The 15,728-nt window shown below is 36.6% G+C and overlaps 1 protein-coding gene and 1 pseudogene across 3 annotated transcripts in view; one reads left to right on the plus strand and one right to left on the minus strand.

Moving 5' to 3' along the window:
• The window catches only part of LOC309843212 (G2/mitotic-specific cyclin-B1 pseudogene), a 1,282-nt pseudogene extending 983 nt beyond the window's left edge, over positions 1–299 (minus strand). The window contains exon 1 of the transcript in view: positions 291–299. The product of the transcript in view is annotated as a G2/mitotic-specific cyclin-B1 pseudogene (transcript). The remainder of the gene's footprint in view (positions 1–290) is intronic.
• A 1,797-nt stretch (positions 300–2,096) lies between these two features.
• The window catches only part of CCDC30 (coiled-coil domain containing 30), a 96,449-nt gene continuing 82,817 nt past the window's right edge, over positions 2,097–15,728 (plus strand). For both annotated transcript variants that reach the window (XM_082687133.1, XM_082687134.1), the window contains exons 1-3: positions 2,097–2,182; positions 3,842–3,995; positions 10,379–10,450. In XM_082687133.1, the coding sequence (XP_082543259.1) occupies positions 3,926–3,995; positions 10,379–10,450 (142 nt within the window). In that variant the 5' untranslated portion in view covers positions 2,097–2,182; positions 3,842–3,925. The remainder of the gene's footprint in view (positions 2,183–3,841; positions 3,996–10,378; positions 10,451–15,728) is intronic.

The raw sequence follows: 15,728 nt of genomic DNA on the forward strand, positions 1-15,728 counted from the left end.
ATGATCTCTCTCTTTCTGTCAAATAAATAAAATCTTAAAAAAAAAAAAGAGGAATTTGCTATCTTAAAATATTGATGTGATCTGTGATCATAGAATATCCATATATTTTTTCATGTATATAAATAAAGTTTTATGATTTTTCCCACAAAATCTTACACGTGTTGTTAACATTTATTTCTAGGTATTTCATATTTTTGGATGCTATTAAGCTATCTTTTTAAAAAGGAATTAATTTTCTAACTATTTATTGCTGGTATTTAAAAGTATAATTATTTTATATACTGACCAACACTTAACATTGTTGCTAAAACTTCCTATTAATTTTACATATTTATTTATAAAATAAATAAATAATAAACAAATATTTTAAATTTATTTTTGCTCTTTATTTTTATTTATTTATTTTTTTAAGTAGGCTCCACACCGAATGTGGGGCTTAAACTCACAACCCTGAGATCAAGAGTCATGTGTTCTACTGACTGAGCCAAACAGGCACCCCTCTTATTTATTCTGAAAAATTTTTTGAATATTTAAAATATTTTCTACCTATACAATGATATTATCTGAGAATAATGATATTTTGTCTCTTCCTTTTCAGTCCTTATTCCTTTTAATTCTTTTTTTTTAAAAGATTTTATTTATTTGACAGACAGAGCTCACAAGTAGGCAGAGGGAGAGGAGGAAGCAGGTTCCCCAAGGAGCAGAGAGCCTGATGTGGGGCTCAATCCCAGGACCCTGGGACCATGACCCGAGCTAAAGACAGAGGCTTAACCCACTGAGCCACCCAGGCGCCCCCCTTTTAGTTCTTTTTCTTGCCTTATATTGGCTAGGCTCTTTACTGTTATCTTTTTTTTTTTTTTGAGATTTTATTTATTTTATTTGACAGACAGAGATTACAAGTAGGCAGAGAGGCAGGCAGAGAGAGAGGGGAGGAAGCAGGCTCCCTGCTGAGCAAAGAGCCCGATGCTATACGGGGCTCGATCCCAGGACTCTGGGATCATGACCTGAGCGGAAGGCAGAGGCTTAACCCACTGAGCCACCCAGGCGCCCCTCTTTACTGTTATCTTGAAGTTAGTATTATTAGTAGTAGTATTTAGCTTTATCATTTTGTTATTAATATTGGAAAAAGCATTTAGTGATTTACTATTATGTATGATGTTTGCTGAAGGTTTTGTTTCAAATGGTAGTGTTTATTATCTATTATTTACTCTCTTATTCCTAGTTTGCTAAGAGCATTTATTAGGAACCAGTGGTGAATTTATAAACTATTTTTAGTAGCCATTGATTATGAAATAATTTAGAACTTGAATCTGTTAATGAGAGAATTTCATTCATTTATTTTTCTAATGTCAAACCTGTTGTTGCAATGCTGGGACAAATCCAACTTGTTCATGATATGTTATCCTTTCTAGATATTGTAAGATTATTTTTGATAAAATTTTGTTTATGATTTTTAATCTACATTTATGAATAAGAAGATTGCCCTGTGATTTTTCTTTCCCCTGTTATCTTTGTTGGGCTTCTTTTTTTTTTTTTTTAAGATTTTATTTATTTATTTGACAGACAGAGATCACAAGTAGGCAGAGAGACAGGCAAAGAGAGGAGGAAACAGGCTCTCTGCAGAGCAGAGAGCCCAATGCAGGGCTCCATCCCAGGACCCTGGGACCATGACCTGAGCCAAAGGCAGAGGCTTTAACCCATTGAGCCACCCAGGCGCCCCTGTTGGGTTTTAATCTCAAGGTTTGGCTAGCCAGTGTTAGCCAATCATTTTTCATTATTGCCTCTATAATGATACTTTTAGATAATTTTTCCCAATCACTCCCCCATGAAATTTTAATACTACTGTAGAGTTCTGTGTACTGTAGGCATATCATGCTTTGCACATAAAAAGAATAAGATTTTTTTGTCCCCATAGGAACCAATTTTCATTGGTTGTGATATTGGGTGTGATATTATCTCATTGAAAATGCATTGCCTAAGCTCATAAAATGGATTGGACTGTGCTTTTTTTTTTTCGCTTTTTAAAAAAAATTTAAATGACATTTATGAACATTGACTGATGTACGTTTCATTTCTCTCATTATTTATTTAGGAGAAATTTGAGCAAATTCACCAGCCTCTGCAAATAGAACATGAGAAATATCAGGTACCTGTGCGGCAGCCTGGAAAATCTCTGAGTGAGGTAAAGAAAAAAAAAAAAGAATCCTTTGATTAGTAATAGGAGCTAATTACACATTAGCTTTTTTAAAAATATAAACATATAATGTATTATTAGCCCCTGGGTACAGGTTTGTGAATCGCCAGGTTTACACACTTCACAGCACTCACCATAGCACACACCCTCCCCAATGTCCATAACCCCACCCGACCCTCCCAACCCCCATCTAACACATTAGCTTTTAACAAGTTTTTTGTTTGAATATGTTAAAATATAAATCCATGCTGTGAAGATTATAGAATTGTACATAAATGTATAAATATATCACAAAGATTTGGGAAGAAAAAATAAATAGCTGATTTAAAAAAAAAATGTATAAAAATTTAAAATCAGTGTGTGTTACATCCTTTGAAAAATCACTTTGGGATAATCCTTCCCAAATATGTTTGGAGTCCTTTATTTTGGATAGTCCTTTAATATATATAGCATATTATTTTAAGTATAACCAATTCTCCTTATGGAATTAAATTTTTTGCTCTGGGGAAATGTTATTAAGTGCTAAATCCAGCAAATAAAGTATATGCTCGGAATTTAATCACAGGAAGTAACCCAAGATAAATGTATAGGGATAAAACTGTATATCATAGTATTATTTTAGATAGCAAAAATTGGAAAGTACCAAATGTTTAAGTGATTATATAAATCATGTGACACCCATTACAGAACATTATATAGCCTTTAAAAATTATCATTACAAAATCTGTACAATTTTTGTGGGAATGTTTCTCATATAATGTTAAATGAAAAAGAGAAGTACAGAGATTGGGATTATGACTATGTGAAAATGTTACAAATAAAAAATACTGCAAGGATATATACTGATGTGCTAGAAGTGGTTTTGTTATGCAGATGGTATTTTGGTTGTCTTATTATCTTTTAGAAATATTTGTATGATAATTATGTAAATTAATACATATTTGGGGGATCAAAAGCAAGATATAATTGAGACTGAATTTCTTAACTTTTAAAATGCTTTGAAAATAATTGCAGAAAAGGAGCCGTAAACATGATTTGAATGTGTGCATACCTTGACATTAAATGAAATATTCCATGTGAAAACATTTTGTAAACTGTATTTAATGGAACATACACATGAAGAGTTTTTTTCTCTTTTTCACCAGATGATACTCACTTTTATGATAAAATTTCTATTTTTTATAATCACATAACCATAAACTCTTAGATATATTAGGTTGAACTGTAAGAAGTTGTATTTTTATAGGTAAAAAAAATCAAATTTCACCAATATTCATGGTTTCACTTAATAAAAGAAATAAGGGGACGCCTGGGTGGCTCAGTTGGCTAAGCAGCTGCCTTCGTCTCAGGTCATGATCCCAGCGTCCTGGGATCGAGTCCCACATCGGGATCCTTGCTCTGCAGGGAGCCTGCTTCACCCTCTGACTCTGCCTTCCACTCTGTCTGCCTGTGCTCACTCTCGCTCGCTCTCTCTCTGACAAATAAATAAATAAAATCTTAAAAAAATAAAAAATAAAAGAAATACATACAAATGAAATATTGTTTGCTGTTTTTCTTTGTTAGCTTTCAAATGCTTGTGGGAAATAGTGCAGTGTTATAAGAGTACATTTAATTTTTGTTTTATTACTAACAACGCTTTTATTTCAGTCCCGTAATGAAGACCTGGAAAAAGATAAAACGTCACAAAACTGCCTGGAGAGAAATGGAGACGAAGCAGCAGAGAAGTTAGGGATGGCCCAGAAAGAGATCCAAAGGCTCACTGATGAGCTACAGGAGAAGAAGAAAGAACAGGGGAAATTAGGTAAGCTATGGTTGCAGAGGAACTGTTTTGATGATGGTTTAAATGTAATGGACCTTTTCTCAGGGTGGAACATGAGTACACTGAGGGAAAAAAATCTAAAACACATAAAGTTTGATAAACAGCTTCTTTTTGTACAGTGTCCAGAAATTTCTACTGAAGCATAAGCATAATATACCTACCCAAACATGCACAACTCCTGAGTGCACATCATGGGGTGCAAGGCGCTCCCAGCATTCCAGAGCCCCCTTTGTTTCTTCTCGCTAGGTCTACACCCTCTCCCACCCAGAAGGAACCATTATTCTGACTTTTCACACTCTTTTGGAGTTTCGACTGCAGGCAATATGCATTCTTAAATTTAATTTCTTTCTTTCTTTCTTTTTTTTTTTTTAAAGGTCTTATTTATTTGACAGAGACAGACACAGCGACAGAGGGAACACAAGCAGGGAGAGTGGGAGAGGGAAAGGAGGCTTCCTGCTGAGCAGGGAGCCCAATGTGGGGCTCGATCCCAGGACGCTGGGATAATGACCCGAACCAAAGGCAGATGCTTAATGACTGAGCCACTCAGGTGCCCCTAGTTTGCTTCTTTTGTTCAACCTTACGTTGGTGAGACTGGCTCATGCTGTTGCATATAGCAGCACTTTGTTGACTTATGCTGGTTGTATAATAGTCCGCTGAATGAACACACTACCATTCACTTTATCTGGCCATTCTACTGTTGATGGACATCAGGGTTGCTTCCAGCTGTGCTCTCTTATGAATAGTGCTACTAGGAATATTCTTGGACTTACCAACACATTTCTGATTGTGATAGACTTAATGATCCTAATGATTGGATCAAAGGGTTATGTGCATATTCTACTTTGGTAGATAACTGTTACACTGTCTTCCAAATAGTTGTATCAATTTAAGCTCGCTTCAGTTGTATACTGAATCTCAGTTGTTACTGAGATTTTGGTTGCTCCACATTCTTTGTCAGTATTTGGCATCGTCAGTTTTATTAACTTGGCCTTTTCTGGTAAGTGTGTGGTATTTAGTGATGGCTTTCATTTGCATTTCCCTGATGGCTGATGAACTGAAAACCCTGTCATCATTTCTTGTTACTCTTGTCCTTGCTCATTTGGATACACTATTTTATGAAGTACCTGCTTAAGTCTCCTGTACTTTTTCTATTGGGTTGTATCTTTTATTAATTTGTAAAAATTCTTTATATACTCCTGGAGCACCTGGCTGGCTCAGTCTGTAGAGCATGTGACTCTTGATCTTAGGATCATGAGTTCGAGCCCCACATTGGGCATAGACATTACTTAGTTAAAAACAAAAAACCCAAAAAAACCAAAAAAACAAAACTTTTAAAATTCTTTATATATTATGGATATGAGCCTTCTGTTGGTTATAAATGTTATGTTGTGGGGGCTTGCCATAAAGAAATGCTAATATTTATCAAGTTGGGTTTATCAGAGTTATTCTGTAGGGCTTCTGGGTTTTCATGTATAAAAGCCTTTTCTATATCACTACAAGGTTTTTGAAAGTGTTCATCTCTATAGTGTTTTATTGTGCTTTTATGGTTTCATTGTTTATATTCAAATCTTTCCTTTATCAATAATTTATTTTAGAATAAAGTTTAAACTTTAAAAATTATCCCTTTTCTATATTTATAATTTACAGTGATTAAGAAATTGCCCAATTTTCAAGTGCAGTATATAGGTTACTATATCTTTAAAGTATTAAATGTTAAAACAGTAATGATTCTGCCAAATTGACATGGATTTAAAAACAATATCAGAAGGGTTGAGATTTTGTTAAGAATGTGTTTTAGACAGTGAACACAAATGAAATTTTTGGAATATGGAATTGTTCTATATCCTGATAAAGTTGTCAAAATTCACTGAACTGTACACCTAAAAGGGTGAATTTTACTGTATGTAAGCTATACACCCTATTTTAAAAAAAGAAAAGAAATTTGGCTATGTGTGTATGATAAGAAGCAGTCTCTGCTCCTTGTAGTACAGAAGGCGAAAGGAAAACCAGGACCCCCAATCCCCTTAGTTACATTTGGACACAACAGACCACCATCACACGGCCCCCTCTTCCATGGTCAGTCTGGTAGCTCCTAAACTACTAACTGAAAACTGTCTCTGCAGTAAGTATACTGGGGCACTGTTGGGAAGCTAAATTAGCAAGTCCTTTAAAAAACACATGTAGGGGTGCCTGGGTGGTTCAGTGGGTTAAGCCGCTGCCTTCAGCTCAGGTCATGATCTCGGGGTCCTGGGATTGAGTTCTGCATTAGGCTCTCTGCTCAGCAGGGAGCCTGCTTCCTCCTCTCTCTCTGCCTGCCTCTCTGCCTACTTGTGATCTCTCTCTGTCAAATAAATAAATAAAAATCTTTAAAAAAATAAAAAAAAAAACACATGTACTATTAAAAAATAAAATATATTAGTCCAATGTATGCCCTATGTATAACTTCTTGAGTCATCAGTTTATAAGTCAGAATGTATTTCTGGGTAACTGTGTTTACCATTAGCCTACTTCTTTCAATAAACTGACTCTTTTATTAATTAATTTATTTATTTTTAAAGATTTTATTTATTTGAAAGAGAGAGCCGGAGCAAGGGGGAGGGGCAGAGGGAGAAGGCAAAGCAAACTCCCCACTGAGCAGGGAGCCTGATGTGGGGCTGGACCCCGGACCCTGAGATCATGACCTGAGCTAAAGGCAGATGCTTAACTGACTGAGCCACTCACGTGCCCCCCAAATGACTTTTTTTGGATGAAGTTATCCAGTTTATTTTCTAGCTCGCTCTGTATCATATCCAAAAAATTTGGATGGGAATTAAAAATTTTGGATAATAACAAAGATTTTTTTTAAGAATAAAAAAGAATTCATGTCGGGATGCCTGGGTGGCTCAGTCATTAAGCATCTGCCTTCCGCTCAGGTCGTGATCCCAGGGTCCTGGGATAGAGCCCCATGTCTGGCTCCTTGCTCAGCAGGGAGTCTGCTTCTCCCTCTCCCACTCCTCCTGCTTGTGTTCCCTCTCTCACTGTGTCTCTCTCTGTCAAATAAATAAATAAAATCTTTAAAAATAAATAAATAAAAAGAGTTCTTATCTTGCAATTTATGAAGTAAAATAATGAACAGTATTTAAAAAGAATTCTTATCTTTTAGAGATATATAGTGAAATATTTATAGATGAGTGATATGGCTTCTGGGATTTGCTTTTTAAAGGTCTTTACATCATACCCACACAAAAATTAACTCAAAATAAACTACAAAGCTAAATATAAGAGTTAAAACTATGAGCCTCTTGGAAGAAAACAGTAAACCTTCATGATCTTGGATTAGGCAATGGTATATTAATTCAGTGCCAAAAGCAAACATGGTAAGAAATCCAAGATCATCTCTAAGAGTCCCACTTGGTGTAGACATAACTTTTCCCAGTTATTCAGTCAAATACAATATAGATGCTCCTGTGAAAAGCCTTTACAGATGTGGTTAAGGTCCCAAATCAGTTGCCTTTAAGAAAGAGAGATTATCCTGGAAGAGACTGACCTGATCAGATGAGCCTTTAAAAGGGGTTAGTTTTTTTCCTGGTGAAAGATATTCAAAGTGTGAGAAGGGTTCAATATGAGGGAAATTCTCTTTTGCTGACTTTGATGATGGAGGAGACCATGTGGCCAAGAATGTTGGTTGCTTCTAAGAGCTCAGAGAGCTTCCTGGCTAACAGTAGCAAGGAGATGGAAACTTCAGTCCTAAAACCGTGGGACCAAATTCAGCCCGTAACCTGAATGAGCTTGGAGATGGATTCTTTCCCGAAGCTTCAGAGAGGAACACACATACCTCATACCTTGATTTTAGCCTCATAAGACTCTTAGAGAACTCAGCCATACCATTTCTGGATTTCTTTTTTTTTTTTTTTTTAAAGATTTTATTTATTTAACAGACAGAGATCACAGGTAGGCAGAGAGGCAGGCAGAGAGAAAGGAGGAAGCAGGCTCCCTGCGGAGCAGAGAGCCCGATGTGGGGCTCGATCCCAGGACCCTGGGATCACGACCTGAGCCGAAGGCAGAGGCTTTAACCCACTGAGCCACCCAGGTGCTCCCCATTTCTGGATTTCTGATCTACAAAACTGTTGGCTGAAAGATGGATATCGTTTTAAGTCACTAAATTTGTGATGATTTGCTATACAGCATTAAAAAAACATTTAAGTATGTAATATTTAAGTATGTAAATGAAACAAGATTGGCTATAGCTTGACAATTGTTAAAAGCTGGATGATAGATATAGGTGTTACCATAACTGTTCATAACTTCTTAATCTACTTTTATATATGTTTGAAATTTTCCATAATAAAAAGTTCCCTCCAAAATTATTGAGGGTAACCACTAAAGGAATAGACTTACAAAGTAAAACTGTCAAACAATAGAGAGGTCTCAGAAACTTGCAGCCAACACAGTTTTAGAAATATTAGTAGTTTAAGAGTCATGATAGAGAGCTATGATTTTCAAATATCTGCATAAACATGGCAGGAGAAGCTAACTTGGCAACATGAGTTAATGTTGTTGGTGGTCTCTGATATATCAGAATTTGGTATGTGATATATTTGGCTGTATGTTTTATTGTAAAAAGAGGTTTTTTTTTTTTTTAAGTGGAAATCTAATCAAATGTTTGCAGAACTTCTCTATTACTTCCTCGGTCATTTAAGCTTCCATAAAAAATTTATTCTGTAAAATAAATTCTGAACTCTCTAAGGCCTTTCTGGTTTGGCCCTTGCCTATCTATCCAGCTTCATATCCCACATTTCCCATAACCTTTGGCACTGTAGGCCCAAGCAATATTAGACTACATGTTCCTAGAGCACTCAGTGTTCTCTCCTACCCTCTCTCCTCCACATACGCTTTCCCTCTTTCTAGAACACCCCTCCACCAGCTATCATTCTACTCCCTCTCCTTCCATAGATGAACACATCACGAAGCCATAGTTTTAGTAAAACAGCACTATTCTCACATCTCTGGCACAGTGTATTCAAACAGACTTGAGTGCAGGTCCCAGCTTTACCATTTACTAGTTGTGTGACACTGAGCAAGTTGCTTACTTTTCTGAGCCTTCCCTTATCTATAAAATGGGGGTGCTAATATTTACTTCGAAGATTTATTATAATATTAATATATCTGAGACTAATAGCAGATGCTGTTGATAACAGTGGCAGGTTTAGTATTGTTATGGTCAGAAATACAATTTTAGCTGAATCTGGTAGATTAGGCTGTGATTTACTCCAAAGAATTGAGTGCCTTGGGAATAATAACAAAACATGCACAATTGTGCCTATGTATTTACTTTGTGATTGGAATAATCTCTTATAAGGTTCATGTTAGTCTTTTATTTAGTCTTTCATCCTGACATAGAAAACCCACCAAATATATCACTGGTAATGACTAGATCCCAGGAGGCAAAGTGATAAAACCTGGATTAAAGAACCCAAATCCAATTGACTCCAGTGTCCCATGCTCTTGCCCTGTACCATTCTGCCATCTTCACATAATTCTTAAATAGTATCAAAAGGTATTTCCTGAAATTTTGTTGTCTTGATATTTCTAGCAACTACTGAGAAAATTCTTTTTTAAAAAAAGATTTATTTTATTTTAAAATAAAATAGAGAGAGCACATGTATGAGGCAGGGGAGGGGCAGAGGGAGAGGAAGAGAGAGAATATCAAGTAGACTCCTTGCTGAATGCAGAGCCCGATGTGGAGCTTGATCTCATGATCCTGAGGTCATGACCTGTGCCAAAATCAAGAGTTGGATGCTGAGCACTACTGGTAAAATTCTAAGTATTACTAATTGTAAAAATTAATTTTAAGTATTTCTGAGTGTTGGGGCACCTGGGTACCTCAGTGGGTTAAAGCCTCTGCCTTTGGCTCAAGTCATGATCTCAGGGTCCTGGGATCAAGCCCCGCATCGGGCTCTCTGTTCAGCAGCGAGCCTGCTTTCTCCTCTCTCTCTCTGCCTGCCTCTCTGCCTACTTGTGATCTCTGTCTGTCAAATAAACAAATAAAATCTAAAAAAAAAGTGTTTCTGAGTGCAATTAAAGCTGATAGTACCATGCTTAAAACGTTGAGTTGCTCCTATTGATTATAGTGGTCCAAGCTCTTCAACATGGACTCTAATTAGGGAAACAGTAATATTATGAGATCACATAATCAGGAATAATGAGAGGGTGCAGTTGGAGCGCTAAGAGGACAAGTCTGGAAAAGTTTCCTGGAGGTGACATTTATGTAGAAACTCAAAAGACAATCAGCAGAAAGGGAGTGTTCCAAAAAAAGAGAATAATTTTAAATGTGATCATCACACTAACCATTTGCTCCTCACAGAAATATTTTCTTGTTTCTTTAGATTCTGCACTTCAGAAGGCTCAGCTAGAAATTGAGAAACTGAAAGAAAATTTGACAAAGCTGAAAGAAAAAGGTGAGCTGTGCATGTTTGCAGATATATTTAATATACATTAATAGCATAAATTTATTGTACATGTTTTAACATAGTATCTTCTTTAATAATAATAAAGCCTATTGCCACTGTTATTACTTATTTCTACTACTATACCTACTACTACCACTTACTGCTTACTGAGTAACAGATGCCGTATATATATGAACTCTAACCCTCACAACAATTCCAAGTAGTGAGTATTATTATTTCCATTTCATAGACAAAGAAGCTGAGTTATGGCAAGGTTAAGTGAGTTATCCAATAGCTACATTAAGTATTAATGAATTAAGTAATGTAGAGCTGGTATTTGAACACATAGATATCTGACTCCAAAACCTGTGGTCAATAGTACATATTTTACCACTGAGATCAAGACACCTTATGATGAATTCAACAATACCTCACACATACTTGTTTACCTGGAAACCAACAGGCTTCGAATCCATGATGAATTAGTTAATCTGACCCTAGTTTGACTATGTAAAAATGCTACTAGCTATAAATAATAGAATGAGATTTGAGTGTTACAATGGTAGCAACTACAAAAATAATTAAAAACATGTCACCCATTTTATTTATTTACTTATTTATTATGTTATGTTAGTTACCATACAGTACTTCATTAGTTTTTGATGTAGTGTTCCATGATTCGTTGTTTGAGTATAACACCCAGTGCTCACCGCAATATGTGCTCTCTTTAATACCCATCACCAGGCTCACCCATCCCCCTCCCTGCTCCCCTTTGAAACCCTCAGTTTGTTTCCTGGCATCCATAACATATTACTCATTTTAAATAATTCTAAAACTAGGTTTATAATAAGAAATATATATTTGGTCTTTGTTACTCTTTTTAAAAATTTTTTATTTTAATTCAATTAATTAACACATAATGTTTTACTGGTTTCAGAGGTATAGGTCTGTGACTCATCAGTCTTATATAATACCTAGTGCTCACTATATCACATGCCCTCCTTAATGTCCATCACCCAGTAATCCCATGCCCCCTCTCCTCTCCCCTCCAACAATCCTCAGTTTGTTTCCTATGATTAAGAGTCTCTTACAGTTTGTCTCCCTCTCTAGTCTCGTGTTGTTTTATTTTTTCCTCTCTTCCCTTATGATTGTCTATTTTGTTTCTTAAATTCGACATACCAGTGAGATCATATGATAATTGTCTTTCTCTGATTGTCTTTCACTTAGCATAATACCTTCTAGTTCCATCCACATCATTGCAAATGGCAAGATTTTATTTTTTTGATGGCTGGGTAATATTCCAGTGTGTGTGTGTGTGTGTGTGTGTGTGTGTGCATGTGTGTGTTTGTACACCACATCTTCTTTGTCTATTCATCTGTCATTGTTGGCCCGTTTCTGCCACCAAGCTTCTAAAACCCTTGAAATTTCCTGGGATGGGAATGATTAAAAAGTGTCTTTTGTTATGTTAATGGGGACTGTTGGAAAACCTCTAGGTTATCAGAGGCTAGAAGGGGACAGTGGCTAGAGATTGAGTTCAGCCACCAATGGCCAGTGATTTCGTCACTCATGCCTATGAATGAAGCCTTTATAAAAACCCCAAAGTACAGAGTCTGGAGAGCTTCTGGGTTGGTGACCACATGGAGATTTGGGAAGAGTGGTATGCACAGAGAGGATATGGAAACTCCTCACCCTTTTATTTATACCTTGCCCCATGCCTCTCTCCCATCTGGCTATTCTTGAGTTATATCCTTTTATAATAAACTGGCAATCTAGTGAGTAAAATGTTTCTGTAAATTCTGTGAGCCACTCTGACAAATTAATCAAATTAAGGTGGGGGTTATGGCAACCTCTGATTTATAACCAGTCTGTCAGAAGCACAGGTAACAAGATGGGTTTGTCACTGACATTTAAAATGGTAGGCATTCTTGTGGGACAGAGCCCTTACCTATGGAATCTGATGCTGTCTCAAGCTAGATAGTGTCAGAATTGAGTTGAATTATAGGATACCCAGCTGGTGTCCAAGAATTGCCTGGATGTGTGGGGGAAAAAAACCCCACACATTGTAATTGGTGATCAGGATTGTTGACCCTTCTTTTCTTAATTTATGAATACTTATAACATGAACACTGCTTTCTTAGCAACTAATAAAACAAGGAAACAAAATCAGTAAGGATAAAGACTTAAGAATAGTACCAACCAACATGACCTAATTGATAATTATAGAAAACACCAAATCACAGGTTCTTTTCAAGTATGCATGGAACATTCACAAGGAGAGGCTGTACTGAGCCGTAAAACAACTTTCTGTGGAGGAACTGAAGTCACACAAATTGTATTTGTTTAATAGAATTAAACAAAGAATCAATAACAGAAGTATGTTTAGACAATCCCCAAATATTTGGAAGCCAAACAAGATATTTCTAAAAATTTTTTAAAGGATTTTATTTTTATTTATTTGTCAGAGAGAGAGAGACAGAGAGCACACACAGGGAGGCAGAGTGGCAGGCAGAGGCAGAGGGAGAAGCAGGCTCCCTGCCGAGCAAGGAGTCCGATGTGGGACTCGATCCCAAGACACTGTGATCATGACCCGAGCAGAAAGCAGCTGCTTAACTGACTGAGCCACCCAGGCATCCCCAAATAAGGTATTTCTAAACTGCCATGCCTTCAGAGAAAAAATTACAAGAGGTGTTAGAAAATATTTTCCATGAATTAACTTGAATGAAAATGAAAAAAACATATCAATATTTGGGGGAAGTAACTAAATCTGTTCTTGGATGAGAATTTATACCATTTAATACTTATACCAGAAATTGATAAAGGACTCAAAGTGATCCAACCTTTCACCTTAAAAACCCAGCAAAAATAAGTGAAATGAAAGTGGTATTAAAAATAAGTGTTGAAGTGTAAAAATTTAAAGACAGAACCACAGGAGAGTATACTGTAGAACCAAGAGTGGTTCTTTGGAAGGATCAATAACACTGGTAAACTTCTAATTTGATCATGAAAAAAAAAAAAAAAGAGAAGATAACAAATCACCAGTACAAGAAATGACAGAACATTTCTACAGACCAAAAAGATAACAAGGGAATATTTTGAACAACTTTATGCCACTATATTTGATGACCTCTATGACATGAACACATTCATTCAAAAACAAACTACTAAACCTCACTCAAGAAGAAATCTGCCCAAGGAATTGAATTTGTAGTTAAAAATCTTCCCAGGGGGCGCCTGGGTGGCTCAGTGGGTTAAGCCTCTGCCTTCAGCTCAGGTCATGATCCCGGGGTCCTGGGATTGAGCCCCGCATCGGGCTCTCTGCTCCACAGGGAGCCTGCTTCCTCCTCTCTCTCTCTCTGCCTGCCTCTCTGCCTACTTGTGATCTCTGTCTGTCAAATAAATAAATAAAATCTTAAAAAAAAAAAATCTTCCCATGAAGAAAACTCTAGGCTCAGATGTCTTCACTAGTAAATTCTAAAAAAAGTTTTAAGAATTAATAGTACCGGGCACTTGGGTGGCTCAGTGGATTAAACCTCTGCCTTCAGCTCAGGTCATGATCCCAGGGTCCTGGGATTGAGCCCCATATCAGGCTCTCTGCTCAGCGGGGAGCCTGCTTCCTCCTCTCTCTGCCTACTTGTGATCTCTCTCTCTCTCTGTGTCAAATAAATAAATAAAATCTTTAAGAAAAAAATAAAAGAAGTACAAAGAGTAAGAAGTAACTTTTGGGGTAACAAAACTAAGTTGTATTTATCCACAATGGATTGGCTAACTAAGTGACTGTTTATCTATTAATAAGAACATAAATCTATGTGCACAGATGTGAATAGATATCTGTGATATATTATCAAGTGAAAAAAGCAAGTTGTATATGTGGAATAATGCTATTCTGGTTTTTATTTTTTGCATATGTATGTGTGTCTGTGTATGTTCACAGGACTGCTATGAGGTGGTACACATTAATGTATGGCAATAAAGTTGTGAAGACACTGGAATAATTTTGTATCAGTTGTAAATAGCTGCTGGCCTGAGTCTTTCAGCTGTCTGTCAGCTACTCCAGCTGGCCAAGCTCCTCTCTGCCCTTTGTCTTCCCAGCCACTAAACAGATAATACTTAGGAATTCTCTAGAACTCTTCTCTGGAGCTATGTTCTTATACGTGAGGGGCCATGATTTAGGAGTTATTGCATATTTTTAGTATAACCCTTGTCTGAAGAATATGCATATAAAATATTTACTAAATATTAACCATATTATTTTGGGTCAGGGTGGTGAGTAAGGGTTAGATGAGAATATTCACTTTGAATATAACCGTATACTTTTTTCTTTTTAACAAAAAGCCTATATTTATTCATATTGTGATCAGCAAAACAATGTTGCATTTAAAACAAGTCATTATTAGGGTGCCAGGGTGGTAGAGTTGGTTGTGTCCCACTCTTGGTTTCGCCTCAGGCCTGACTGATCTCAGGGTTGTGAGACTGAGCCCTGCGTTAGGCTCCGCACTTACTGTAGAGTCCACTTGGGTTTCCTCTCTCCCTCTCTCTCTGCACCCCCCTTACTCTCTCTCTCTCTCTAAAATAAATAAATCATTGTTTACAATGAGCCATTCAAATGCATTTTTAAGATTTATGAAAATTGAAATTCTGGTAACATTCAGTGTGGAGAAATGGGCGGTGTCATTGCACAAAATGTAACTTTCTACAATCTTTTTAAAGAGTAATTTGGGGGGCACCTTAGTGGCTCCAGTCAGTTAAGCATCTGCCTTCGGCTCAGGTTATGATCTCAGGATCCTGGAAGGGTTGAGCCCCACATCGGGTTCCCTGCCCATCTCCCTATGCTTATGCTCTCTTGGTCTCTTGCTCTCTCTCGAATACATAAAATCTTTTTAAAAAATCATTAAAAAATAAATAAAGAGTAATTTGGCAATATCTATCAAATTTTCTAAATGCACATATCTTACAATCCAGCTGTCCCATTTCTGGGGATTTATTTTTTGGAAATAATGTCATAAATGCCTAAAGATTGATAAACAAGGATAATGATGTTAGAATTGTTTGTAAGAGTAAAGCACTGGCAACACACCTGAATCTTCTTCAGTAGGGGAAAAGTGACACACATTGTGGCACATTGGGACAGTGCTGCACTGTGCAGAACAAAATGAGACTAGATGAAGACTGATATATTAATAAGTGGTATATGAACAAGATGGACTAAAGAGTAGAGAGGAATAAATTATCGATATGACAGATGGCATCCCCAAAATATATATTGAGCAAAAGAAGCCTGACACAAAAA

Source organism: Mustela nivalis (assembly GCF_964662115.1).
Source record: "Mustela nivalis genome assembly, chromosome: 10".
Lineage (NCBI taxonomy): Eukaryota > Metazoa > Chordata > Mammalia > Carnivora > Mustelidae > Mustela > Mustela nivalis.